At 45.8% G+C, this 27,928-nt stretch overlaps 1 protein-coding gene across 2 annotated transcripts; it reads left to right on the top strand.

Moving 5' to 3' along the window:
• LOC140207634 (uncharacterized) lies at positions 1 to 27,495 on the top strand. Of its 2 annotated transcripts, none has more exons than XM_072276189.1 (14): positions 1 to 29; positions 2,518 to 2,610; positions 4,284 to 4,376; positions 5,552 to 5,644; positions 7,565 to 7,657; positions 8,901 to 8,993; positions 10,596 to 10,688; positions 11,825 to 11,917; positions 14,891 to 14,983; positions 16,233 to 16,325; positions 21,280 to 21,375; positions 22,380 to 22,457; positions 23,102 to 23,208; positions 27,418 to 27,495. In XM_072276189.1, exons 1-14 carry the CDS (start codon positions 8 to 10, stop codon positions 27,457 to 27,459), a joined length of 1,182 nt encoding a protein of 393 aa, XP_072132290.1. In that variant the 5' UTR covers positions 1 to 7; the 3' UTR covers positions 27,460 to 27,495. The 2 variants fall into 2 exon arrangements, with proteins under 2 accessions (XP_072132290.1, XP_072132289.1); XM_072276188.1 differs by lacking the exon at positions 27,418 to 27,495 and adding an exon at positions 27,066 to 27,272.
• The last annotated feature ends 433 nt before the right edge of the window (positions 27,496 to 27,928 follow it).

Genomic DNA, 27,928 nt, shown 5'->3' with positions numbered 1-27,928 from the left:
CACAATCATGGACCCAAATACAAGCTCAGGTATGAGTTGTGGGAATGTGTTTTAAACAGACTCCTCTTTGAAATCATCATCCGTCAGATTCAACCAGAATCAAGGAGAGTGTGGGATAGACTGAGGGGAGAATAGTGATAGTGACCGAGGGAGAGGGGTAATGGAGGGACTGAGTAGAGCAGGGTGTAGGAGGACACTAATGGTGTGAGATAGACTGAGGGGAGAATAGTGATAGTGACCGAGGGAGAGGGGTAATGGAGGGACTGAGTAGAGCAGGGTGTAGGAGGACACTAATGGTGTGAGATAGACTGAGGGGAGAATAGTGATAGAGTGACCGAGGGAGAGGGGTAATGGAGGGACTGAGTAGAGCAGGGTGTGGGAGGACGCTAATGGTGTGGGATGAATTGAATTTAATTGAATTGACTTTGTTTCTTTATTTCTTACATCCTTCACATACATGAGGAGTAAAAATCTTTGTGTTATGTGTCCGTCTAAATGTACAATGGGCAATTTATAGTAATTTATAATATATAGTATGTACAACGAGCATACAATTGTATCAGGATGAATTAGTTAGTAAAATGGCCTGGTGGAAGATGCTGTCATGGAGTCTGGTCCTGGCTTTAATGCTGCGCCAACATTTCCTGGATGGTAGCAGCTGGAACAGTTTGTGGTTGGGGTGACTCGGGTCCTCAATGACCCTTTGGCCCATTTTTTCACACCTGTCACTGTAACTGCCCTGAGTAGTGGGAAGTTCACATTTACAGATGCGCTGGGCTGTCCACGCCACTCTCTGCAGGTTCCTGTGATTGAGGGAAGTACAGTTCCCATACCAGGTAGAGATACAGGCAGTCAGGATGCTCTCAATTGTGCCCCTGTAGAAAGTTCTTAAGATTTGGGGACATGCCAAACTTCTTCAACCGTCTGGGGTGGAAGAGGTGGTGTTGTGCTTCTTTTTTTACTGCACAGCTGGTATGTACAAAGCACATGATGTTCGTGGTCATGCGTACACTGAGGAATTTGAAGTTCATCTTTTCAACCCCAGATCCATTGATGTCAATAGGAGTGAGCCTGTCTCCGTTCCTCCTGTAGTCCACAACCAGCTCCTTTGTTTTTGTGACATTGAGGGAGAGGTTGTTTTATTGACACAAGTGCATCAGGGTGATGACGACTTCTCTGTAGACTGCTTTGTTATTATTTGAAATGTTATATTCCCTTGTTTCCTGCTGGTAGGAAATTCCGCCTCTCAATTCGCACAGCTTTTTTTCCAGGGACTACATGTTAGCCAGCAGTATGCTACGGAGCGGCGGCTGATAAGCGCGCCGTCTCAACCTCACCAGGATGTCGCTGCTTCTCTCTGTCCTCCAGCGCCGCTTCCGAGGTGGCGGTGGTGTAATCAATGAGCCTTCCATGGATCGTGTAAGCCGGGGTTCTCAGTGTAGAACAGGCAGAACATTGTGGGTAAATGCCATCTTCCCGATGTTCAGAACAGTTAGTCAGTCAGATTGGATGTGACTATCAACTTCTTGAACAAGAAATGCAAAGGAAATTGCAGAAATTATCAGCACACTGTAAAGTTGGTAAGGAGTGCGCAACATGCCTGCCGTACGCAGCGCCATCTTGTAATTCTTGGGTGAGTGTTGAGGGAATGAGTAAGGGGAGAGTAAGATACCGAAGGAAGATATATGATTGAGGGATTGCAGGGGTGATAGAGAAACTGATGGGAGAGGAATGATGGAGCAACAAAAAGAGTGAGATAGGCAACAGTGCTGCTGAGGACAGGGGTGTGGGAAGGCCAGGAAGGTGTGAGTGGTGAGGGAGCAAGTAAAAGTGTGTTTCATGTCAGGTCTGACCACTTGGAATGGAGACAAATACATAGGTTTCCCATGACCGTGGGGGTGGGGAGTACGACTGGGCCTGGTACTTGGGTGAATGGGATGAACAGAAGGTCATGCGTTGAGATAAACTGGAAGTGAAATGAATGTACAGATGCTCTGATTAATTGAGTGACTGCAGTAGACAGGGTCATATCTGAGTATCCCTGAATGTTGCACCCTCGAGGATTGTTCTGGAGCGACTGATGAACGGGTGAGGAGTATCTCAGAGTGGGAATGGAGGGAATTGTCAAAGAGTGTTCTAGCCATCTTTTGGAACGATGGAGCTGATTTGGACGGGATGACTTAAGTCAATTGAGTAGGATGTGGAATATAGTTATTGGTGTTTGTGAAAGGGTGTGATCGGCATGTTGGAAGTGTTTTTCCTTTAGTCTTATCCAGTCACAAGATCGTTCAATAATTTCTCTCCTACACTCACCATGTGGGCCTGTTTTAAGACAGATTTAGGTTATCTTGGAAAGCTAACAAATGTCACTCCACTCTTCAAGAAGGTAGAGAGGTAGAAGGAAGGAAATTATAAGGCAGTTATTCTGACTTCAGTTTTTGGAAAGATGTTGGATGCCCAAATGGGTGGTTAATTGTCTGTTCCTCTGTTCCCACCGTGTACCCTTGTTTATTACAGATCCAATATGTGTACCAACGCCACAACCGAAGGGGACAAGTACTGAGCCAAGCAATGATTTGCCTACGATCACGGACTCAGATTCAGGATCAGGTATCAGTTCTGGGGTCACGTTTTACACAGACTCCTCTCTGAAATTATCATCGAAGTTATTCAACTAGAATTAAATGACTGAATCAGGTGACATGGGTGACGGAATGACCGAGGGAGATGGGTGATGGAGAGACCGAGGAGGATGGGTGATGGAATGGCTGAGGGAGATGGGTGATGGAATGGCCAATGGAGATGGGTGACGGATAGACCGAGGGGGATGGGTGACGGAGAGACCGAGGGGGATGGGTGACGGATAGACCGAGGGGGATGGGTGATGGAGAGTCCGAGGGGGATGGGTGACGGAGTGGCTGAGTGAGATGGGTGATGGAATGGCCAATGGAGATGGGTGACGGATAGACCGAGGGGGATGGGTGACGGAGAGACCGAGGGGGATGGGTGATGGAGAGACCGAGGGGGATGGGTGACGGAGTGGCTGAGTGAGATGGGTGACGGAGTGGCTGAGTGAGATGGGTGACAGAGTGGCTGAATGAGATGGGTGACGGAATGGCCAATGGAGATGGGTGACGGATAGACCAAAGGGGATGGGTGACGGAATGACTGAGGGAGATGGGTGACCGAGTGGTCGAGTGAGATGGGTGACGGAGTGCCAAGGTAGATGGGTGACAGAACGGCCGAGTGAGATAGATGACGGAGGGATATGGAAACACGGAAGAGTGTTACATAATGGATCTGACTAATGGAACAGGTACATTTATCTAGGTATTCTGAGCCGTGGGATGGTGGAGCCTCTCGGCCTGGTACGTGGGTGAGCCGGATGACCAGAAGGTTGGTCATTCAGATAAACATGAAGTGAAATGAATGTAAAGGTGCAGGGGATTATTTTGTTACCACGAGGGTCGGATATGACTATCACTGGATGCTGTATCCTCAAGAATTGCTCTGAGTGATGGAAGTACAGTTAAGATTGACTCAGGGCAGGTATGGAGGGAAATGTCAAAGAGGGTTCTAACCATCAGTTGGAAAGATGGAGGTGATTTGTTTCCTATGACTTAGGACAGCTGAGTGGACCTCTCATGGGAGGAGCATGGGGAATACAGTGACTGGTGGTTTGGTGAGTGCTGTATAACCTTACATTGCTGCGAGAATAGGCATTTACTAGTACAATGGAAGGTTGGTTTTGATGATTCCTGTAGTTTCTCCTATCACAAGCGAGCTCGATACTTCCTCTCCCCGCACTCACCATGTATTCCTAAACAGATTCAGGGTCTCTGGGGAACAGTGGAGTACACAGCATACACAGAGCAGGTCTTTGCTGAAAATCCCATAACCATTTGTCAGTGGTAGGTTTTGTAGAAAATTAGCCTTCTGCAAGTCTCTATGGTGAATACCTGTATTAGCATAACTGGAGAGAAGTTTATTGGGAAGCTGAAAGGTCTGAAAGTAGGTAAACCATCTGGACGAGATGGTGTACCCCTAGTGCTCCGGAAGAGGTGGGGAAGAGATTGTGGAGGCATTTGGCATTTGAAATCATTGGATTCTGGAATGGTTTCGGAAGACTGGAAAATTTTAAATGTCACTCCACTTTTCAAGAAGGTAGAGAGGTTGAAGAAAGGAAACTGCAGGTCGGTTATTCTGATGTCAGTGGTGGGGAAGATGTTGGTGTCCCCATTTTCTGTTCCTCTGTTCTCCCAATGTACCCCTGTTAATTTCAGATCCAGCGTCTGTACCAACTCCACAACCCGAGGGGACAACACCAGAGCCAAGCGAGGGTTTGTCCACAATCACAGACCCAGATACAAGCTCAGGTATCATTTGTGGGGATGTGTTTTATTTAGAATCCTCTCTGACATTATTATCACATGCATTCAACTAGAATCCAGTGACTGAATGAGGGAAGATGGGTGACAGACGGGGCGAGGCAGATGGGTGTGCGATGACCAAAAACATGTGAAGGAGACCCGGGGTAGAGTATTAAGGGAGTAAGTAAAAGAGTGCAGCACGGCGGGTCTGACCAATGGGAATTGATGCAAATATGTAGGTTTGCAATGCGCAGTGGGGGTGGGGGAGGCCACTGGGCCTGGTACGTGGGTGAATGGGAGGAACAGAAGGTCGTGTGTTCAGCTAAACATGAAGTGAAATGGATGTACAGGTACTGCCAGTAATTGAGCAAATTTAGCACAGAGTCAAATCTGAGTATCCCAGGATGTGCATCCTCAGAAATTGTTGTGGGATGACTGACGTGGAAGAAAAGGGTGACTCAGAGTGGGAATGGAGAAATTGCCATCTGTTGGAAATCTGGAAGTGCTTTGTCTGGGACGCCTTCGGACAGCTGAGCAGACATTGGGGAAGCATGTGGAATACAATGACTGGCAGTTGGATGAGTTGCGTATAAATTTACATGGCGACAGTGATGGGTATTTGCTGGTACCATGTAAGGTACGTTTTGGTCATTCCTGTAGATTCTCGTTTCACAGACGAGCTCAATACTTCCTGTCCGGCACTCACCATTTAAAACAGATTCAGTGCCTCTTGGGAACAATAGGGGCAGAGCAGGACTTTGTCATCAATGACATAACCATAAGCATTTGTCAGTGGTTGGTGTCGTAGAAATCGATCCTCCCACAAGTCTCTCTAGTGAAGATTTGACTGGACTGTGTTACCAGAACTAGAGAGAAACTTCTTGGGAAACTGTAAGGTCTGAATGTAAGTCATCTGAACGAGATCGTGTAGCCCCCATTGTTCTGGAAGAGGAGGCTGAAGAGATTGCAGAATTATTCTTTCAAGAATCAATAGATTCTGGAATGTTTCCAGAAGACTGGAAAATTACAAATATCACTACACTCAGGAAAGGAGAGAGGTAGAAGGAAGGGAATTATCGGCCTGTTATTCTGACATCAGTGGTTGGGAAGATGTTAGAGTCCCAACTGAGTGATCAATTGTCTGTTCCTCTGTTCCCACCATGTACCCCTGTCAATTACAGATGCAGTACCTGACCCAACTCCAAAAACCAAGGGAATAACTCCTGAGCCAAGCGATGATTTATCCACGTTCATGGACCCAGACACAAGCTCAGGTATCGGCGTGGGGATGTGATTTACACCGACTCTTCTCTGAAATTATTATCAAAGGGATTCAACCAGAGTCAAGGAACTGACTGACAGGCGATGGGTGATGGAGTGACCAAGGAAAACTGGTGACGGAGTGGCTTAGGGAGATGTGTGTCAGACTGACTGAGGGAGAGGTATGAGGCAGTGGCCGAGGGAGAAGGGTGAGGAGGTGGCCATGGGAGATGGGTGAGAAAGTGGCCGTGGGAGATGGGTGAGGAAGTGGCCGTGGGGGATGGCTGCGGAAGTGGCCGTGGGGGATGGGTGAGTGAGTGGCCGTGGGAGATGGGTGAGGAAGTGGCCGTGGGGGATGGGTGCGGAAGTGGCCGTGGAGGATGGGTGAGGGAGTGGCCATGGGGGATGGGTGAGGGAGTGGCCGTGGGAGATGGGTGCGGAAGTGGCCATGGGGGATGGGTGAGGGAGTGGCCGTGGGGGATGGGTGAGGGGGTGGCCATGGGGGATGGGTGAGTGAGTGGCCGTGGGGGATGGGTGAGGGGGTGGCCATGGGGGATGGGTGAGTGAGTGGCCGTGGGAGATGGGTGAGGGTGTGGCCGTGGGAGATGGGTGAGGATGTGGCCGTGGGAGATGGGTGAGGGAGTGGTCGTGGGGGATGGGTGAGGGAGTGGCCGTGGGAGATGGGTGAGGGTGTGGCCCTGGGGGATGGGTGAGGGAGTGGCTGTGGGAGATGGGTGAGGGTGTGGCCCTGGGGGATGGGTGAGGGAGTGGCCGTGGGAGATGGGTGAGAAAGTGGGCGTGGGAGATGGGTGATGGATGCACTGAGGACAGAGGGGTGTGCAATACCAAAAGGGTGTGGAAGCGAGCAATGGGAATGTGTTGAGGGAGAAAGTAAGTGTTGCGTGGCTGTCTGACCAATTGGAATTGACACAAATAGCTAGGTGTTCCAAGCAGTAGTGGTGGTAGAGGCCACTGGGCCTGATACGTGGATGAGTGGGATGAACAGAATGTCGTTCATTCAGATAAACATGAAGAGAAATGAATGTAGAGATGTAGGGGATTATTGAGTGACCATAGTGTACAGAGTCAGATATGAGTATCCCTGGATTTTGTATCCTCGAGAATTGTTCTGGGTGATGGACGTACAGGCGAGGAGTGACTCTGAGTGTGTATGGAAGGAATTGTCCAAGAGATTTCTAGCCATCACTTGGAAAGATGGAGATGATTTGTTTGGGACAACTAAGGACAGCTGAGCGAACCTCTCATTGGAGGATCATGTGGAATACAGTGACTGGTGGTTGGGTGAGTGATGTATAACCTTACATTGCGGCTGTGATGGGCATTTGCTGGTGTGATGGAAGGTTAACTTTGCTGATTCCTGTAGTCTTTCCTATCACAAACGAGCTCAATAATTCCTCTCCTGCATTCACCATGTATTCCTGAATTTAAAACAGATTTAGGGTCTTTTGGAAACAGTAGGGATATAGAGCAGGTCTTTCCCACAATCCCATAACCATCTACAAACACATTTGTCAGTGTAGGGTTTGTAGAAATAGAGCCTCAAAAGTCTCTATGCTGGTACTTTGAATGCCTGTGTTACCATAACTGGAGAAAAGTTTATTGCAAAACTGGAAGTTTTGAGTATAGAGAAGTCACCTGAACCAGATAATTATCCCTGGAGTTCTGGAAGAGGTAGCTGAAGAGATCCTGGAGGTATTTGGAATGATTTTTCAAGAATCATTAGTTTCTGGAATGGTTCCAGAAGACTGGAAAATTACAAATGTCATACCACTCTTCAACAAGGTAGAGAGGGAGAAGAAGGGAAACTAGAGGTAATTTATTCTGACCTCAGCCGTTGAAAAGAATTTGGAGTCCCAACTGGGTGGTCAATTGTCTGTTCCTCTGTTCCCAACATGTACCCCTGTTTATTACAGATCCAGCATCTATAATAACTCCACAAACTGAGGAGACAACTCCTGAGCCAGGCAATGATTCGACAGTGATCACGGACCCAGATACAAGCTCAGGTATCAGTTGTGGGGATGTGTTTTACACAGACTCTTCACTGAAATTATCATCTAATGTATTCAACCAGAATCAAGTGTCTGACTGAGGGGAGATGGGTGATGGAGGGTCCGAGGAGATGGGTGATGGAGGGTCTGAGAGAGATGGGTGATGAAGGGTCTGAGGGAGAAGGGGAGCAGAGGTGCTGAGAACAGAGGGGTGTTGGAGGGCCAAGAAGGTGTGGGATCAACCGAGGGGAGAGTGTTAAGGAAGCAAGTAAAATAATGTTGCATGACAGGTCTGACCAATATGAATGGACACAAATACCTAGGACTTCGGAGCAGTGGATATTGGGGAGGCCACTGGGACTGGTATGTGGAACAGTGGGATGAACAGAAAGTCATGCGTTGTGAGAAATCTGAAGGGAAATGAATGTATAGATTCTGGGGATAATTGAGTGACTTAGTATGCAGGGTCAGATCTGAGTATGCCTGGATGTTACATCTAAGAGAATTGTTCTGGAGTGTCTGACGTACAGGCAGGATTGACTCTTATTGAGAAGCAGGGAATTGTCAAAGAACCATCTAGTAGAAAGATGGAGGCGATTTGTTATGGACAACTTAGTTCAGCTGTGTGGCCCTCTCATGCGAGGGGCATGTGGGGTTCAGTGACTGGTGGATTGATGAGTGCTGTAAAAACTTACATTGTGGAGCACAATTTGGCCTGTGTTGGCATGATTGAATGCTGGTTCTGGAGATTCCTGTAGGTCATCCCATCACAAATTTGCTCAATACTTCATTTTGCAACCCTCACCATGGGTCCCTGATTTTGTCCACAGTCCCAGGACTACTTACAGGAGCATTGTCAGTGGCAGGGGTACTAGCAATTGAGGCTGTCCCATGTGACTGTGGTGGAAATTTGAATGTCTGTGTTTCCATAACAAGAGAGGACGTTTTTAGGAAACAAAGATCTGAATGTACATAAATCACCCGATAGATAGTGTGCACCCGAGAGTTCTAGAAGAGGTGGCTGAAAAGATTGTGGAGTCATTAGTAGTGATCTTTCAAGGATCACTAGATTCTACATGTTTCTGGAAGCCAAGAAAATTACAGATATCGCTCCACTCCTGAAGAAGGTAGTGAGTTAGAAAGAAGGAAACTATCGGCCTGTTATTCTCATCTCAGTGGTTGGGAAGATGTTGGAGTCGCAAACCGGTGGTCTATTGTCTGTTCCTCAGTTCCCACCATGTACCCCTGTTTACTACAGATCCAACATCTGTATCAAGTCCACAAACTGAGGGGAGAACTCCTGAGCCAAGTGAAGATCTGTCCACAATCACGGACCAGGATACAAGCTCAGGTATCAGTTGTGGGGACAAGTTTTACAGAGACTTCCTGCTGAAATTATCATCCAATGAATCCAACCAGAATCAAGCGGCTGACTGAGGGGAGATGGGTGATGGAGGGAGATTGGTGATAGAGTCACCGAGGGAGATGGGTGATGGACTGGCTGAGGGAGCTGAGTGACGCAGTGACCGAGGGAGAGGAGCGGTGGAGTGGCTGACGGAGGACAACACAGCGGCCGAGGGAGACGGGTGACATAGGTATTGAGTACAGAGGGGTGTAGGAGAGACCGAGGGGAGAGTGCTGAGGAAGCAAGTTAAAGCACATTGCATGACATGTCTGACCAAGTGGAATGGACAGGATTATCTCGGAGTTCTGATCAGTGGGATTCAAGTAGAATCATGGGACTGACTGACTGGTGTCAGAGCGGCCGCCGGAGATGGGTGTCAGTGTTACCGAAGGAGATGGGTAAACGAGTGTCTGAGGGAGATAGGTGCCAGGTGTGCTGAGGACAGGTGTGTATGGAAAGGGCCAAGAAGATGTAGGAGAGACTGAGGAGAGAGTGGTGAGGAAGCAAGTAAAAGAGTGTTGCATGATGGGCCTGACCAATTGGAATGGACACAGATATCTAGGTATTCCGAGCAGTGGATATTGGGGAGGCCACTGGGACTGGTACGTGGAATGCGGGATGAACAGAAGGTAATGTGTTGTGAGGAACATGAAGTGAAATGAATGTACAGATGCTGGGGATAACTGAGTGACCGTAGCATGCAGGGTCAGATCCCAGTATTCATGGATGTTTCATCCTTGAGAATTGTTCTGGAGTGTCTGACGTACAGGGAAGGATTGACTCAGAGTAGGAATGGAGGGAATTGTCAAAGAGCTATCTAGTAGAAAGATGGAAGTGGTTTGTTATAAACAACTTAGTTCAGCTGAGTGGACCTGTCATGCGAGGAAGATGTGGATTGCACTGACTGGTGGCTGGGTGAGTGCTGTTTAACCTTACATGGTGGAGTGCGATAGGCTTGTGATGGCATGGTGGAATGCTGATTTTGGTGATTCCTGTAGTCACATCCCATCACAAACTTACTGAATACTTCCTCTCCAACACTCACCATGTGTCCCTGATATAAAACACATTCAGAGTCTTTTGGGAACAGTACGGTACGGAGTATGACTTTGTCCACAACTCCATAACCATCTACAAGTGCAATGTCAGTGGTAGGGGTGGTAGAAATGGAGACTGTCTCAAGTCTGTGGTGGAAATTTGAATGTCTGTGTTTCTATGACAAGAGAGGATGTTTTTTGCAAACAGAAAGATCTGAATGTTGATAAATCCCCTGGACCAGATAGTGTACACACCAGAGTTCTGGAAGAGCTGTCTGAAGAGATTGTGGAGGCATTAGTAATGATCTTTAAAGAATCACTAGTTTTATATGTTTCTGGAAGACAAGAAAATTACAGATATTGTTCCACTTTTGAAGAAGGTAGTGACGCAGAAAGAAGGAAACTATAGGCCTATTATTCTAATCTCAGCAGTTGGAAAGATGTTGGAGTCCCAAACCAGTGGTCTATTGTCTGTTCCTTTGTACTCACTATGTACCCATGTTTATTTCAGATCCAATATCTGTACCAACTCCACAAAGCGAAGGGACAACTGCTGAGCCAAGTAATGATTTGTCCACAATCACAGACCAAGATACAAGCTCAGGTATCAGTTGTGGGGAGATATCTTACACAGACTTCCCTCTGAAATTATCATGCAATGGATTCAACCAGAATCAAGAGACTGACTGAGCAGAGATGGGTGACGTTGCGACGAGGAGGACGGGCGACAGATAGGCCAAGGACAGACGGGTGTGGGATGGCTCAAATGGTGTGAGAGAGACCGAGGGGAGAGTGTTGAACGAGCAAGTAAAAGTGTTGCATGATGGGTCTGACCAGTCGGGATGGGCGTGGGGTTTGCTGTGAGCAACGGGGATTGTGGAGTTCACTGTGCCTGGCACCTGGGTGAGTGGGATGAGCGACTGTAACATACAGAGTCAAATCTCACTATCCCTGGGTGTGTCATAACCATGAATTGTTCTGGAGTGTATGATGTATTGGCAAGGAATGACAGTGTGGGACTGGAACAACTGACAAAAAGGGTTCTAGCCATCTGTTTGAAAGATGGAGGTGATTTGTTTGGGATAACTTAGGATCTCTCATGGGAGGAAGATGCGAAATTCTGAATCTTGTGCTTGGGTGAGTCCTTACATTTTCGGGTGTGATATGCCTTTGTTGGTATGTTGGAAGTCTGGTTGTGGTGATTCCTGTAGGCTCGTCCCATCACAAGCTAGCACAGCACATCCTCTCCAACACACATTCATTGTCTCTTGGGAATATTAGGGTACAGATTTATGACTTTGTCCACAAGCACATAAACATCTACAAGTGCATTGTCAGTGGTAGGGATGGTAGAAATCGATCTTACTGCAAATCACAATGGTGGAGCTTTGACAAAAACTGTGTTACCATAATGAGAGAGGAGGTTCTTGGGAAACTGAAATGTCTGAATGTAGATGAAACATCTGAACAACATGGTGTACCTCCAGAGTTCTGGAAGAGGAGGCTGAAGAGATTGTGGAAGGATTGGTAATGATATTTCAAGAATCACTAGATTCTGGATTGGTTCTGGATGACAGCAAAATTACAATGTAACTCCACTCTTCAAGAAGGTAGAGAGACAGAAGGAAAGCTAGTACAGGCCAGTTATTCTGGCCTCAGTGACTGGGAGATGTTGGAGTCCCAATGGGGTGGGCAATTGTCTGTTCCTCTATTCACATCATGTACTTCTGTTTATTACAGATTCAGCATCTGTACCAACTCCGCAACCTAAGGGGACAACTCCCGAGCCAAGCGATGATTTGTCTACAATCAATGACCCAGAAGCAAGCTCAGGTATCAGTTGTAGGGATGTGTTTTACAGAGACTTCTCTCTGCAATTAACATTCAATGGTAATGGAGGGCCTGAGGGAGATGGGTGACGGAGTGGCCGAGGGAGATGTGTGTCAGTGTGACCCAGAGAGGTGGGTAACGGAGTGGCCGAGGGGGGCTGGGTGACGGAGTGGCCGAGGGGGGTGAGTGACGGAGCGGCCGAGGGGGCTGGGTGATGGAACGGCCGAGGGGTGTGGGTGAAGGAGCGGCCGAGGGGTGTGGATGACGGAACGGCCGAGGGGTGTGGGTGATGGAGCGGCCGAGGGTTAACGGTGACGGAGTGGCCGAGGGAGACGATTGTAAGGGTTACTTAAGCAGGTGAGTGAACGAGTGGCTGAGGGAGATAGATAATGAGGGTGCTGATGACAGAGGAGTGTGGGAAGGCTGAGCAGGTGTGGGAGTGACTGAGGGGTGAGTGCTGAGGATACAAGTAGAAGAGAGTTGCATGCTGGGTCTGAACAATTGGAATGGACACAAATATCTAGGTATTCTGAGCAGTGGGTGTTGGAGAGGCCACTGGCACTAGTACATTGAATTACGGGATGTACAGAAGGTCATGCTTTGTGATAAACATAAAGTGAGATGAATGTACAGATGCTGGGGATAGTTGAGTGATCGTAGCATGCAGGGTCAGATTTCAGTATCCCTGGATGTTACATCCTAGAGAATTGTTCTGTAGTGTCTGACGTACAGGCAAGGATTGACACAGATTGGGAAAAGAGCGAGTTGCCTAAAGGCCATCTAGTAGAAAGCGGGAGGTGATTTGCTATGTACGGCTTAGTTCAGTTGACCAGACCTCTCCTGTGGGGAAGATGTGGATTGCAGTGACTGGTGGTTGGGTGAGTGCTTTATAAACTTACATAGTGGAGCACGATGGGCCTGTGATGGTATGATGGAAGGCTAGCTGTAGTGATTCCTGTAGTTTGTTCCATCACAAGCTCTCACGGTACATCTTCTCCAACACAAACCATGTGTCCCTGATTTAAAACACATTCAGGGACTCTTGGGAACAGTAGGGTACCCAACACGACCTTGTTTACAATCTGAGAAACATCTACGAGCACTTTTGTCAGTGGTAGGGGTGGTAGAAATAGAGCCTCCTGCAAAACACAATGATGGAGCTTTGACTGGACTGTGTTACCATAACTAGAGAAGATATCCTTGGGAAACTGAAAGGTCTGAATGTAGATGAGACATCTGAACGAGATTGTGTACCCCCAGATGTCTAGAAGAGGAGGCTGATGAGTGTGTGGAAGGATTGGTAATGATCTTTCAAGAATCACGAGATTCTGGATTGGTTCCGGATGACTACAAAATTACAAATGTAACTCCACTCTTCAAGAAGGTAGAGAGGCAGAAGGAAGGAGACTACAAGCCAGTTATTCTGGCCTCAGTGATTGGGAGATGTTGGAGTCCCAACGCGGTGGGCAATTGTCTCTTCCTCTATTCGCACCATGTGCCTCGGTTTATTACAGATTCAGCATCTGTACCAACTCCACAAACTGAGTAGACAACTCCTGAGCCAAGCGATGATTACTCCACAATCGAGGGCCCAGATACAAGCTCAGGTATCAGTTGTGGGGATGTGTTTTACAGTGACTCCTCTCTGCAATTAACATTCGATGGATAGAACCAGCATCAAGCGGCTGACTGAGGGAAGATGTGTGATGGAGGGCCCAAAGTAGATTGGTGCAAGTGGCAGAGGGGGATGGGTGATGGATTAGCTGAAGGAGATATGTGTCAGGGTTACTGAGAGAGGTGGGTGACGGAGTGGCTAAGGGAGATGGATGTCAGGGTTACTGAAGGAGGTGGGTGAACGAGTTGCTGAGGGAGATAGGTGATGGAGGTGCTGAGGACAGAGGGGTTTGGGAAGGCCGAGAATGTGTGGGAGCAACCAAGGGAGAGTGGAGTGGAATCAAGTGAAAGAGTGTTGCATGACGGGTCTGACCAATTGGAATGGACACAAATATCTAGGTATTCTGAGCAGTGGGTGTTCAGGAGGCCACTGGGACTGGTATGTGGAACTGTGGGATGAACAGAAGGTCATGCTTTGTGATAAACATGAACTGAAATGAATGTACAGATGCTGGGATAATTAAGTCACCGTAGCATACAGGGTTAGATCCCTGTATCTCTGGATATTACATCTTAGAGAATTGTTCTGGAGTGTCTGCCGTACAAGGAATGATTGATTCAGAGTGGGAATGCAGGGAATTGTCAAAGATACATCCGGTAGAAGGATGGAGGTGTTTTGTTATGGACGACTTAGCTGAATGGACCTCTCATGCGAGGAGGATGTGGATTGCAGTGACTGGTGTTTGAGTGAGTACTGTATAACCTTACATTGTGGAGAATGATGGGCCTGTGATGGTATGATGGAATGCTGATTTTGGTGATTCCTGTAGGTTTTCCCATCACAAATCTACTCACTACTTCCTCTCCAAACGTGTTCCTGATATAAAACACATTCAGCGTCTCTTGGGAACAGTCAGGTACAGAGAATGTCTTTGTCCACAATCCCATAACCATCTACAAGCACACTGTCAGTGGTAGGGGTAGTAGAAGTTGAGGCTGTCCAATGTCTCTGTGGTGGAAATTTGAATGTTTGTGTTTCCATAACAAGAGAAGAGGCGCTTGGGAAACAGAAAGGTCTGAATGTAGACAGGTCACCTGGACCAGACCCAGAGTTCTGGAAGAGGTGGCTGAAGAGATTGTAGAGGGATTAGTCTTGATCTTTCAAGAATCACTTGATTCTACATGTTTCTGAAAGACAAGAAAATTACAGATGTCACTCCACTCTTGAAGAAGATAGCGAGGCAGGAAGAAGGAAACAATAGGCCTGTTATTCTAATCTCAGTGGTAGGGAAAATGTTGGAGTCCAAACCGCAGTCTATTGTCTGTTCCATTGTTCCCACCATTTACCCCTGTTTATTACAGATCCAACAGCTGTACCAACTCCACAAACCGAGGGGACAAGTCCTGAGCCAAGTGATGATTTGTCCACAATCATGGACCAGGATACAAGCTCAGGTATCAGTTGTGGGGATATGTTTTACACAGTCATCACTCTGAAATTATCATCCAATGGATTCAACCAGAATCAAGTGACTGACTGAGCGGAGATGGGTGATGGAGGGATGGAGGGAGATTGGTGATAGAGTCACCGTGGGAGGTGGGTGATGGACGGGCTGTGGGAGACCGATGACAGATGGACCAAGGACAGAGGGGTGTGGGATGGCTCAAAGGGTGTGGGAGAGACCAAGGGAAGAGTGTTGAGGGAGCAAGTAAAAGTGTGTTGCATGATGGGTGTGACCAATCGGGATGGTCTTGGGGTTTGCCCTGAGCAGCGGGGGGATTGTGGAGGTCACTGTGCTTGGCACACGGGTGAGTGGGATGCACAGGAGCTTGGTTGTTCAGATAATATGATTTGAAATCAACTTAAAGGTGCTTTGGATAACTGAGTGACTATAGCATACAGAGTCAAATCTCAGTATCCCGGAACGCTGCATCCCTGGAGAGAATGACGCATTGGCAAGGAATGAGAGAATGGGACTGGAGAGATTGACCAAGAGGGTTCTAGCCATCTGATCGAAAGATGGAGGTGATTTGGTTGGGATGACCCAGGATCTCTCATGGGAGGAGGATGCCAAATGCTGACTGTGGTGGCTGGGTGAGTGATGGATAACCTAACATGATCGGGTGTGATATGCCTTTGTTGGTACATTGGAAGTCTGGTTGTGATGATATCTGTTGTCTCATCCTGTCACAAACTAGCATAATACTTCCTCTCCAACACTCACCATGTGCCCCTGATTAAAACATGTTCAGGGTCTCGTGGGAACAGTAAGTCAGAGAGCATGACTTTGTCCACAATTGCAGCACATTTGTCAGTGGTAGCGGTTGTAGAAATGGAGCCTCCTGCAAATCACAATGGTGTAGCTTTGAATGAGCTGTGTTACCATCACTAGAGAGGAGGTACTTGGGAAACTGAAAGGTCTGAATGCAGATGAGACAGATGAACGAGAGTTCTGGAAAAGCAGGTTGAAGAGATGGTGGCGGGATTGGTAATGATCTTGCAAAAATCACTAGATTCCGGAATGGATCCAGATGGCTGTAAAATTACAAATGTATTTCCACTCTTCAAGAAGGTAGAGAGGCAGAAGTAGAGAAAATATAGGCCGGTTATTTTGACTTCAGTGATTGAGTAGATGTTGGAGTCCCAACTGGGTGGTCAATTGTCTGTTCCTCTGTTCCCAACATGTGCTCATTTTTATTGCAGATCCAGCCTCTGAACCAACTCCACAAACTAAGGGGACAACTCCTGAGCTAAGCGATGATTTGTCCACAATCAAGGACCCAGATACAAGCTCAGGTATCAGTTATGGGGATGTGTTTTACAGAGACTCCTCTGCAACTAACATTCAATGGATTCCACCAGCATCACGCAACTAAATGAGGGGAGATGGATGATGGAGTGGCAGAGAAGGATGGATGATTGAGTGGCTGAGGGGGATAGGTGATGGCATGCCTGAGGGGAATGGGTGACGTGTATGGGAGAGACCGAGTGAGAGGGGTGTGGAACCAAGTAAAAGTGTTGCATGGTGGGCTAGATCAATTGGAGTGGACACAAATATCCACTGTGCAGTGACTGTTGGAGGTGATTTGGTTTGGTACATGGGTAGAATAGAAGGTCATGTGCTGTGATAAATATGGAGTGATATGACTGTACAGATGTTTGGGATAATTGAGGGGCTGCAACATTTAGGGTCAGATCTGAGTATCCCTGGATGTTGCATCCTAGACACTTGATCTGGTGTGTCTGACGTATTTGGAAGATGTGGCTTGGATTGGGAATGGAGAAATTATCAGAGGCTTTGAGCCATCTGGTAGAAAGATGGAGGAGATTCGTTTGGGATGACTTTGGATATCTCAGGGGAGGAAGATGTGGTCTACAGAGACTGTTGGTTGGATGAGTGTTGTCTAACCTTACATGTCTGGGCGTGATGGACGTGTGTTGGTACGATGGAAGGCTGGTTGTGGTGATTACTGTTGTCTCCTCCCATCTCAATCTAGCACAATACATCCTCTCCTACACTCACCATGTGTCCCTGATTTAACACACATTCCCTCTCTTGGGAACAGTAGGGTGCAGAGCATGACTTTGTCCACAATCCCAGAGACATCTACAAGCACATTTGTCAGTGGGAGCTGTTTTAGAAATGGAGTCTCACCCAAGTCTCTGTGGTGAAGCTGTGGACTGGTCTGTGGGATGAAGTGAATAATGTCCCAGGTTACAAAACCTCTCCTTATAACTTTGATACTGAAATCCAGGCAAATGTCTTGAGAATATTTTACACAGTCTTTCTGTGAGTTCATGGACTGGGCTGCTGGCAACAGTGGTGGAGGTAGATACAATGGTGTCTTTTAAGAGACTCCTGGACAGGTATATGGAGCTCAGAAAAATAGAGGGCTATGGGTAAGCCCAGGTAATTTCTCAGGTAAAGACATGTTCGTCATAGCTTGTGGGCCAAAGGACCTGTATTGTGCTGTAGGTTTTCTGTGTTTCTACGTTTCTCGTTTGGTGACATCTTTCCGAAAACAGGATGGACGAAGCTGTGAGCCTGTTATTCTGAGTGCAGCCTCATCACCATCTCATAGCACTACAGCATAACTTGTCACCTCCTATGGTCAATGCCCTGATTGATGAAAGTCAGCATAATATGCAAACAGGTGAACCATCTGGCAAACTGTATTTTCCGTATTTGATGAAATATCCATTCTTGCAAAGAAAAATAGGAAAACTCTTCAAACTGCACTGAAGCTCATTGGAAGCCAGTCTAATACTAAATAACTTTGAATTTTTAAAGCTCTGTAGAGATGGTAGCTGTGTTTCCTCACCACAGCTCATAGGTGAATGTGCTATTATTATTAATCTGAACATGCATCTGATGCTGTTTAACATTCAGGATCACTTAAGTAACCCGGCTGGTTCTCATCATTCTGAGTGAGGTGGTAGTTTTGCATCGATGTATCTTTTCAGGGAGATTTTCTCTGTCAGTCTTACTTACTCACACAAATATGCTGTATTTATTCAAGTCTTCAGATTCACATTGATGGACTGATGGCTGAGTAATTGCCTGTCATGTCCTTAAAACCATAAGGCATCTGGGAATGTACCCACTGGAATTCGGAAGAATGAGGGGGGATCTCATTGAAACCTATCAAATGTTGAAAGGCCTCGAAAGAGTGGATGTGGAGAGGATGTTTCTTTTGGTGGGGGAGTCTTAGACCAGAGGACGCAGACTCAGAATAAAGAGATTTCCACTTAGAACATATTGAAGAGGATTTGTTTTCAGCAGAGAATGGTAAATCTGTGAGTTTTTTTATCACGGGTGGCTTAGGACGTCAAGTGATTGGGTATAGTTTCAGTAATGGTTCATCAGGGCATGAAGACAGAAGTTTGTAGCTGAGCATAAAATGTATCAGCCATGATGAAATGAAGCATAATTGATGGGCCAAATGGCCTAATTCTGCTCGAATGGTCGTATAAGAGCAGAATTAGGCCATTTAACCCATCATGTAAGCCCCATTCCATTAAGGCTTTCAACTCCATTCCCTGCCTTCTCCCCATAACGTTTGACACTGGAATAAACAAGAGTCTATCAGCCGCCTCTTCAACTATACTCAATGACGTGACTACCACAGCCGTCCATGGCAACGAGTTTCACAGAAACACCCACCCGCTGGTTGAAGAACATCCTCCTTATTTTATGTTATTCATTTATTTAGTGATACTGAGAGGAGGAAGCCCTTTCAGCACTTTGAGCCATGATGTCCCAGCCAACACCGACAAACCTGATTATTCCTAAACTAATCATGGGACAATTTACAATGGCCAATTATCCTAAACGGCATGTCTTTTGACTGTGGAATGAATCCTGTGCACCGAGGGAAAACCCACGCATTTCACAGGGAGGACACAAAAACTCCTTACAGAATGGCACCAGGGTTGATCTCCAAACTCCAGAATGTTCCGTGCTGTAATATTGTAGAGCTCACCACTACGCTACTGTGACGCCCATCTCTGTACTAAATGGACATTCCTCAAGTCAGATGTTTAAAAGATCATTACTAATGCTTGCACAATCTTTTAGGCTGCCTCCTTCAGACCCCTTGGGGTGTAGTCCATTTGGATCAGGTGAATTTTCTACCTTCAGACATTTTCTCTCCAAGCACCTCCTTCACCCGGCACTCTCAAATTTGTGGCATACTGCCTCTGTCTTCCACAGTGAAGACAGACACAAAATAATTTCTTTGTCCCACGTTACTACCTCCCAGTGTCAGTTTCCAGCATTCTGATACTAGCCCTCATTTCTCGTTTCCTGTTTATGCAGCTGAAACTTCTGGGATCTTCGTTTATATTATTGAATAGCTTTCCTTCATATTTCAGCTTTTCTCTTATATTTTTTTAGCTGCCTTCTTGTTTGTTTTCAAAGTTTCCTAATCATCTAACTTTCCACTAATCGTTGCTACGTTATATGCCCTCTCTTTTCCTTCGATGCATCTTTGACTTCCCTTGTCACCCACAGTCGTCTCGCCCTCCCTTGAGAGTACTACTTCATCTTTGAGATGTATCTATCTTCACCTTCAAAAGTGCCTCGAGAAACTCTTGCAATTCTTTTTCTAAATTCTCTCTCTGCTACTATCCCCTTCCAATCAACTTTCACCACCTCCTGTCTCATGCCTCTGTAATTCCCTCTACTCTGCTGAAATATGGATGCATCTGACTTCATTCTCCTTCTGAAACTGTAGGGTAAATTCTTTCATATCATGAACAGTGCCACGTAAGGGTTGTTTACCGTCATCCACTCATGCATTGCTACCATCATCCAATTCCTGCTTTGTGAATGGGAGATATGTGACACTGGGAGTTATCCAGAGATTACTGCCTTGCTCTTCAGCCTCTTCCATAATTCCCTATACTTTCTGTGCAGGCCCCCTTCCCACTTTCTGACTGCTCACGATCCCTCTTGAAAATATTTTGCAGTCTCTCTGAGCCATCCTTGATCCTAGCACCTGGAAGCCCATCCTGTTGCCACAGAATCTGCTGTCAGTCCCTGAACTATTGAGTGTCCTACCACCATTGCTCAACTTGAATTTACCCTTTCCCTTTGAGCCTTAGAATCAGCCACATTGCCACGACCTGGTAGATGTGACTGTGCTTTGATAGGTCATCCCCCCAACAGTACCCACAGGGTGCTGTATGGCACAGCCACTGGGGAACCTTGTACTATCTGCTTACTCCCCATAGATCTCCAACTGATCAACATTTTACAATCTGAAGGTTGCACACACCTCAGTGGAAGTTTCATCGAAGAGGTTTTCAGCCTCCAGGATGTTCCAGAGTACGTCTGGCTCAATTTCCTTGATCTCCTCAGTCAGGACCTCAAATTGGACTTCCTGCAGATGTAGAGTTCAGGGAGTCTCTAAGGTACGCGGAGGTCCCATATAATACAGGAGGAACATTCCACTGCCTAAACTATCATCCTGCCTACAATAGTGATATCTTTGACTCTTAACATCTTAAGCTTAAGTTCTGCAATCAACTACATGATTTCAAACAACTCAGAAACTTAGCCTCTGCCTGTTGAGTCAAAGCCTGACCATTCTTACTCCAACAATGGCTGCTCTGCTTATACATCGTTTCTTTTTGTTGACCCTTGAAAAGTCACCAACAATCCAGGTGATTTTCTGCTCAACACACATGTCCTATCAGGTCTCGGTCACATTTAAAAGCTGGTGCATAAAGTCCACAAGCAACCATCTCCAACTCTCTCAGTGACCTTCTGCTCGTAGGCATGTCCTGACTTGCCCCTTTTGCTTTTTAAACCTGGCACGTGAAATCCACAAAAAAAAACTCAAATTCACTCTGTGATCTCCCACTCAGCAGATATAAGTAGGAAGAATAATAGTTACGCCTGGAGGAGAAGAATAAGGAAAGTGAGATGGGACCCATGCCAAGATGCAGGGCGAAGATTACAGGAGTAAAAGAAAGGACTAGGTCTGGGATTGCCCATGTGCACAGTGATGTCCTCAGGCTCAGGAGTGATCAGTGAGGATTACTGCAAGGAAATGTGGGTCCCACATTTCTTCCCTGCAATTCATCCCCGCCCAGAAGGAGGGTAATATCAATTGTTTGTGTGGGAAAGATGGTGAAGGTAAGAGGGATAAAATGAAGCCAGTTCTCTGCTCCACAAGCATCTCTACCAGCCCAATGACTATTCTCAAAGTCCTCACCCACAACTCTCTCTGTTGTTTTATTCCAGATCCCCAGATATCCACAAGTGAAGAAGCTGGAAAATCATCAACTGGAGGACACAACCAGGAACCATCATCTGTCCCAATGGGAGATACATCGACAGGTACCAAATCCTGTGTCTGTGGGGTTCAATCAGTCTCTCCCATTCTCTCACCAAGAATGTCTCATGGGTTAATTCACCTGCTGGACATCTAGTGTAGTGCACAGTATTGCCAAAAGTTTGAAGCCCTGTATCTCAGGAAAAAAATGTTGTTATTGGAGAGAGTCCAGAGGACTCTACACAGGACCCTGCTCTGTAGGGTCCAGAGGGTGACTCTGGGAATGAAGGGATTGATATATAAGGAGCATCTGGCATCTTTTGGCCTTTGGTACTCACTGGAATTTGGAAGAATGCAGAGGGATCTAATTAAAACCTACCAATTGTTGAAAGGACTAGTAAAGATGTATGTGGAGAGGATGTTTCCTATGGCAGCGGTGTCCAGAACTAGAAGGCATAACCTCAAAAGTGAGGGGCAACCCTTAAATAGAGCAGAGGGAAGGAGACATTTTTTTAGCCAGAGGGTTGTGAATCTGTGTGGTGCTGCTCTGCCATAGTCTGCTGTGTAGGCCAAGACCATGGGGATACTTAAGTGAAAATTGATAGTTTCCTCATCAGTAAGGGTAGCAAAGATTATAGCAAGAAGGCAGCTGTACAGGGTTGAGTGGGATCTAGGATCAGCAATGATGGAATAGCAGAGCAGATTCAAAGGGGTGAATGGCCTAATTCTGTTCCTGTGTCTTATGGTCGAATTGTAGAGGTGAATGACATCAGGTTTTCATTTCCCTCCTCGGCCACATTTCAGCATCGTCTGAGATCACTCAAAGCAATGGTCTGGACTTCCTGGAGGTTCATTCTGTTTCATGCTGAAAGCAGTGACAGTTGTTTAGGGAGAGCAATCTGGTCGTGCAAGAGTAAATGCCATAGAGTCTTAAAGATTTCACCGCAGTTGGAAAGCATGCATTCCCCCAACTCCTATCTCACCCTGAGGCTATATTTTAGTGATTGTAGTCTGTCGAACTGTTATGTTCCTTTTTTATTTTATTGTCTACATCTGCTGACTTCCAAAGGTAAAGGACACAGCGTGTCAACAACTACAGGACCCATCCAAGAAACATCCTCTTCCCAAGAGAAAGAAACTTGCTCAGGTATTGTGTGTGTGCATGTGTCTGTGTGTGTCTGTCGGGGTGGCGGGGGGTTAATGCAAGTTGGTTTGCTGGAGGGCCCTCAGTCAGATTTGGTGCCCAGTGACATCATGTGTAATCTACCCACAGGATGCAGGAAGAAATACCATATTTGCACATTGTTGGAGGAACTTCTCTGAAACTATGTTATTCCTTGTGTAAATATCACAGCATACACTCCGCTTATATTTTCTCAGCCCATAGCTCCTATTCTGCACCCTCACTCTTGTTCTTTGATGGTCTCTATATCTTCTTGCTGTATACCCCACACCTCATTCCAAACGCTTCCCATTGCACCAGACTGCCTTTTTGTGGCAGTCCGTACATCTTATTTGTGAAGATCAGTTAATCCCATTAGTTGTATCCAAAATTAGACTCAAATGAGACCCCTCCCTGTCACCTGCCTTTACCCCTTCTCATCCATCCCCGTCCATTCAACCTTCTTGCCCTGCTGAGCCTCCTTTACGTTTCAGTGCAGATCATGATGTGCTGCATTCTCTGGCAATGTGATTTCCAATCCCACCTTCACAATCCCACATACTTTGAGTGTCGCTGCCTCTGGGTCAGGCCAGGTGGAAATGTAACTCAAAACTGCGTTAATCTTCCAGTCAATGGACTCCCAACAAAGGAGGAGTGTGAAAAGATGATTAACACGGCCCTAGTATTATATGTTGGACAGAACAACCTGGAAAACTCCAAAGAGTATCTCCATCAGGTGAGAGGTTTATTCCACATTTATTCTGGTTTGAAGATTCTGACTAATGTAGCTGTGGTTGTAGCTCCCCATCCCAGTGAGCCTGAATTTTCCCCTCCCATTCCCAGTGACCACCGTTTCTCATTGAATGGTGGATATCCATCCTCTGTGAGGAACAGTTGCTGCTCCCAGTTTGCCATTTGTAACTAACATTGTTTCCCAACCGCAATCAAAGTTACTTAAACTCTCCATCAACACAGATTGAATGTCTCACCTTTTCATAGTTTGAATTTCCCCCATCAGCCTTACTCCTTCACTCCCAGATACCACTGAGATTTCTGTTGTAGGGGTTCAGTGCAATCATATTTGGGTGTTGATTTGGACATGCGTCTCTGCCAAGTGAGGTGTTAGGGTGCTTCTTTTCTCTGGTGGCCTGCAGGTCACCCTCGGATAAACCCACAGATTAAGGTCACATGAAACCATGGGTGCAAGCGGTGAATGGTTGTATGAACAGTTGGTGCAGATCACAAATCCTGATCATGCAACCCCAGGCAGACAAGATCTGAAGTTCATTGATACTGCCCAGAAGAAGGCAGTGACAAAGCACTTCTGTAGAATAAGATGTTATTGCTTCACTGGTGGGTGGTGGGGGCTGGGGGTGATGCTTTTGCTAAAGCAGGTAGGGGGAGTGGATGAGAGTACTGTTGGTGGTTTTGCTGATGTTTATACATGGGAGGGTGAGCAGGGTTTTGGGGTTTAAAATTTTCTGTCTGTCTTTGTGTTTTTTTCTGTTTTTTGAATGACTGTGGGGAGTAAGACTTTCAGGTTGCATAGATCATCACATACTGAACTATTACACAATCATGATCATGAACTGGCATGATGATGATGGTGAGTGGAATCATCTCAATAAAGAGCTCCCATTTTTTTAAGATAAGAATTCTCAACATTAATCGAGGAATCAATGGACCACAGGTTGAGGACACTTGAGCTAGACTGAGGGAGGTGAAAAGTATTCCCTGGTTTCTTTGGTTGGAGGCAGCATTCCATCTGAGGAAGAAGGGGCTAGGGTTTGAATATGAGGACTGAAATAGAAATTTTCTTCTGTCCAGTTAAAGGACAATGTAATCCTTATTTAAGAGGAAGGCATTACCCCTAGTATGGAGCAGAGACTGCCACGCTTTTGGAGGAGGGGAAATCTCCTGCATGTGTCCAGCGTGGGGCCTTCAATGTTTTGGAAGAAGAGATGCCGGGGTGTGACAGGAAAAATCATTCTCCTGGTGATTTCCATGGAGATTTCCATAAATCCTCAGCAAAGGGTGTCCTTTAGTGGGAAGGAATTTCCTCTGGTAGGGGTAGATTTGTATATTGATTGACAAGGAATGTGAACAGTCCAATTCAGAAGGAATGGATTTCTGCCAGGGTACAATGGATGTGGATTTCCCCTGCTAGGGATAGATTTGTATATTGATTGATGAGGAATGTGAACAGTCCAATTCCGAAGGAATGGATTTCTGCCAGGGTACAGTGAATGTGGATTTCCCCTGGTAGGGGTGGATTTGTATATTGATTGATGAGGAATGTGATCAGTCCTATTCAGAAGGAGTGGATTCCTGCCAGGGTACAGTGGATATGGTTCCTGGTGTGAAGGGGAAGCAATCTCCTGATGTTCGGTGACAGAGTCTGTGGGTGATGGGGGGGGGGTGTGAGGGGTGTCTCTGAGTCATCATCCCCACATAGTGCTGTCTAACTCTGTTTCTTCATCTGTTCCTCACCATCGACTGCCCTCGTCAATAGGTTAGATGCCGAGAGAGTAGGTCTGTCTTGTCCAAGTGCAAAGGTTACACAGAACAGAAGGAAAAGAATTGATACTCTGGATCCTGAATTACGATCATTCAATGTATCACTGGACAATGGGAGCTGTTGCTGATGATGTGGTACTGTGGCAGGAAATCTGGGATGATAGTGAGAAATATAAGCTGAAATTGTATGATTATCCGTTTAGCTTTTGCATTCTCTCGAAGTTATTGTTAAACCAATTGTTCTTTCGTTCTGCCAATTGCAGAGAGTGCCCGGTGACCAGTGAACCCCAATGCTTTTCAGAATGCTACCTGCCTTACTCTGTGAAGACAGATGTTGCTCTTAATTTCCTTCAGTAATTACTTCAGTTCTCCATTATTGTGGTTAACCTTCCCACATATTCAGAGTTTTCCATTCCAGGGTCAGTCCTGCTTCCTCATTCCCTGATACCGCAGAGTTTCCCTTCACATTTCTGCCAATGATATCTCGACTCAGCTCCGGTTGCCATAGTTTGGTGTTGGTAGTGACCACTTTATAACTTTTCTGGTGTTTAATGGCATGGTTTTCCCTTCACTTTGAGCAGATTAGGTTCCTCTGATTTGCAGAGTAGGAGGTTATCCGTGTACTAGTTGAAGTGTTTCCTTCAATTTTGGAGGGACAATTATCTCCCAATTTGTGTAAAGGAAATTACAGTTCTACTGGATTTGCAAATGCAATATGCAGTTATGGGTGGGCTATTGATGGGAATCCAACTCTTTTGAATTTTGGATTTCCTGTGGTGTAGAAAGATGGGTGAGAATGCACACAAAAAAAAAAAAAACTGGAAACACCCTTCAGAACAGGCAACACTGGGAAGGACAACCAGACTTAATGCTTCATCTCAAAGAACCTTTGTTGGAAGTATAAAGGAAACAGGAAAGTATGGGGAAGACAAGTGTGGCTCTATTTGAGAGACGAGAATACATTGCAATGAGAAAGGCAGTCTGATGTAGGAAAATTAATTTACCTGTCTGGAGGGGCTTATGGAATATCCTATATTAAGGGAGTAGGAAATACTCCCTTGTTTTTTTTTTCTGGGGAGGAGGTTTATGGAATATGCTATATTGAGGGAGTAGGAAATACTCCCTTGTTTTTTTTCCTGAATAATTGGTTTGAGATGGAGATCTGTTTTCTCCTGAGTCAAGGGAAATTGGAATACGTATTCCGTAAGAAGGAGTTAAATTACATCTAGTTTTTAAAATTATTATAAACAGGTTTCCTCCATCTAACACACAGACACCCCAAACATGACTTGCTCTGCTCACTCACCAGGAACTCCAGTGACGGCAATGACCGTGTACAATATTTTCTGCACAGTGCCGTACCTAACCCACATTTCAGACATTTTGTCCATCCAGTGATTTGACCCCAGACACCACAGACGATCTCTATGAATAAAATATTGTCTGTGATTTGAAATACCACTTAGCCACTCCAAAGTGACAGATTTCAACAGATTTAAAAATAAAGATTTTGAACAAGCCATTACATCACACGAGTGTAATCCCTGCACTGACAGATTGTGATTAATTTAGTGAATTATTTTAGGTACTATTTGTGTGAATTGGTTTGTTCCAACAAAGATTTGTGTCTGATTACAGAGGAAAGGATAGTCTTGTATGCAGAGTGAGGGATCTTCACAGGTTTGGAAAACAGGATTCCTTGGTGTGATGTGGAAGTTGATTCCCCTGGTGTACACACAGGGAGATTTCCATGAACCGTGAGGGAGGGGTGTTCTCTAGTGTTTTGGAAGGTGATTTGCTCTGGTGAGGGAAAAGTTGGTTGGTGATTAATGAGGAACATGAATAATCTGATTTGGAAGCAATTAAGTCTCGCAGTGTTTTGGGGATGTGGGTCTTGGTGTGAAGGAAGGGGATTGTCTTGGTGTTAAGTGATGGATTTCTGTGGATGATGGTGAGTGGAGGGAAGCTCCCTGCTGTCTGGCTGGGGGTCATGAGCCCACGAGTGCAAATTAACCATGTTTCTTCACCCATGGGTTTCTTCACCCATTTCTCATCATCAATTGCCCTGATCCACAGATACGTGAGATGCTGATAGAGCAGACACCCTGTAAGTACTTCCTGTCTAAGTGCAGAAGATAAACAGAACAGAGAAAGCAGGAAGATGGAAAAGAGTTGATACAGAAGATACTGGATTATGGTCATGAATGTATTATTCTATTCAATGTATTGATGGGGTAGGGATGGTGGTGGGACAGTGGGGTAATCTAAGTAAAAAATGCATAATTATCCAAGCAGTCTTTCTTCTGCATTTCCTACATCTTCTTGATAAACAAGTTATTCTTTTCCAATTTTAAAGTAAATTCTATTATTAAACCACATATATATTACCATAAACAATCCTGAGATTTACTTTCTTGCATATCAATAGAATAACAATCATAACCAAATCAATGAAAGACCGCCCAACTAAGGTGTTCACCAGAGTGCAGAAGACAACAAACTGTGTAAATACAAAATGAAGAGATGATCATAATAAATAAAAATGTGCTGAATATTGAAAACATGAGATGAAGAGCCCTTGAAAATGTATCAATTGGTTCAGGAAACATTTCACTGATGGAGGAGGTGATGTTGAGTAAAGTTATCCCCTTTGGTGCAAGAGCCTGATGGTTGAAGGGTGGTAACTGTTTCTGAACCTGTCCTTGATGTTAGGTGTTCCTGTTGACAGCGGCAGCTTTCCTGCCATAGCACTTCATGTAGATGTGCAGAATAGCTGGGAGGCCTTTATCGCTGACTGATTAGGCTGTATCCTTTACTTTTTGTAGGATTTTTTGTTCAAGTACATAGGTGTTTCCATTCTGCAAAGGCCAGTAAGTTGTCAATGATGGAATGCAAGGACAGATACATTCATGATATTCTTATCTGTTTCAGTAATTGTG

This window comes from Mobula birostris, chromosome 13 (assembly GCF_030028105.1).
Source record: "Mobula birostris isolate sMobBir1 chromosome 13, sMobBir1.hap1, whole genome shotgun sequence".
Taxonomy (NCBI): Eukaryota; Metazoa; Chordata; class Chondrichthyes; order Myliobatiformes; family Myliobatidae; genus Mobula; species Mobula birostris.
The sequence above is the reverse complement of the archived record's forward strand: the minus strand, read 5'-3'. Positions and strand labels throughout refer to the sequence as shown.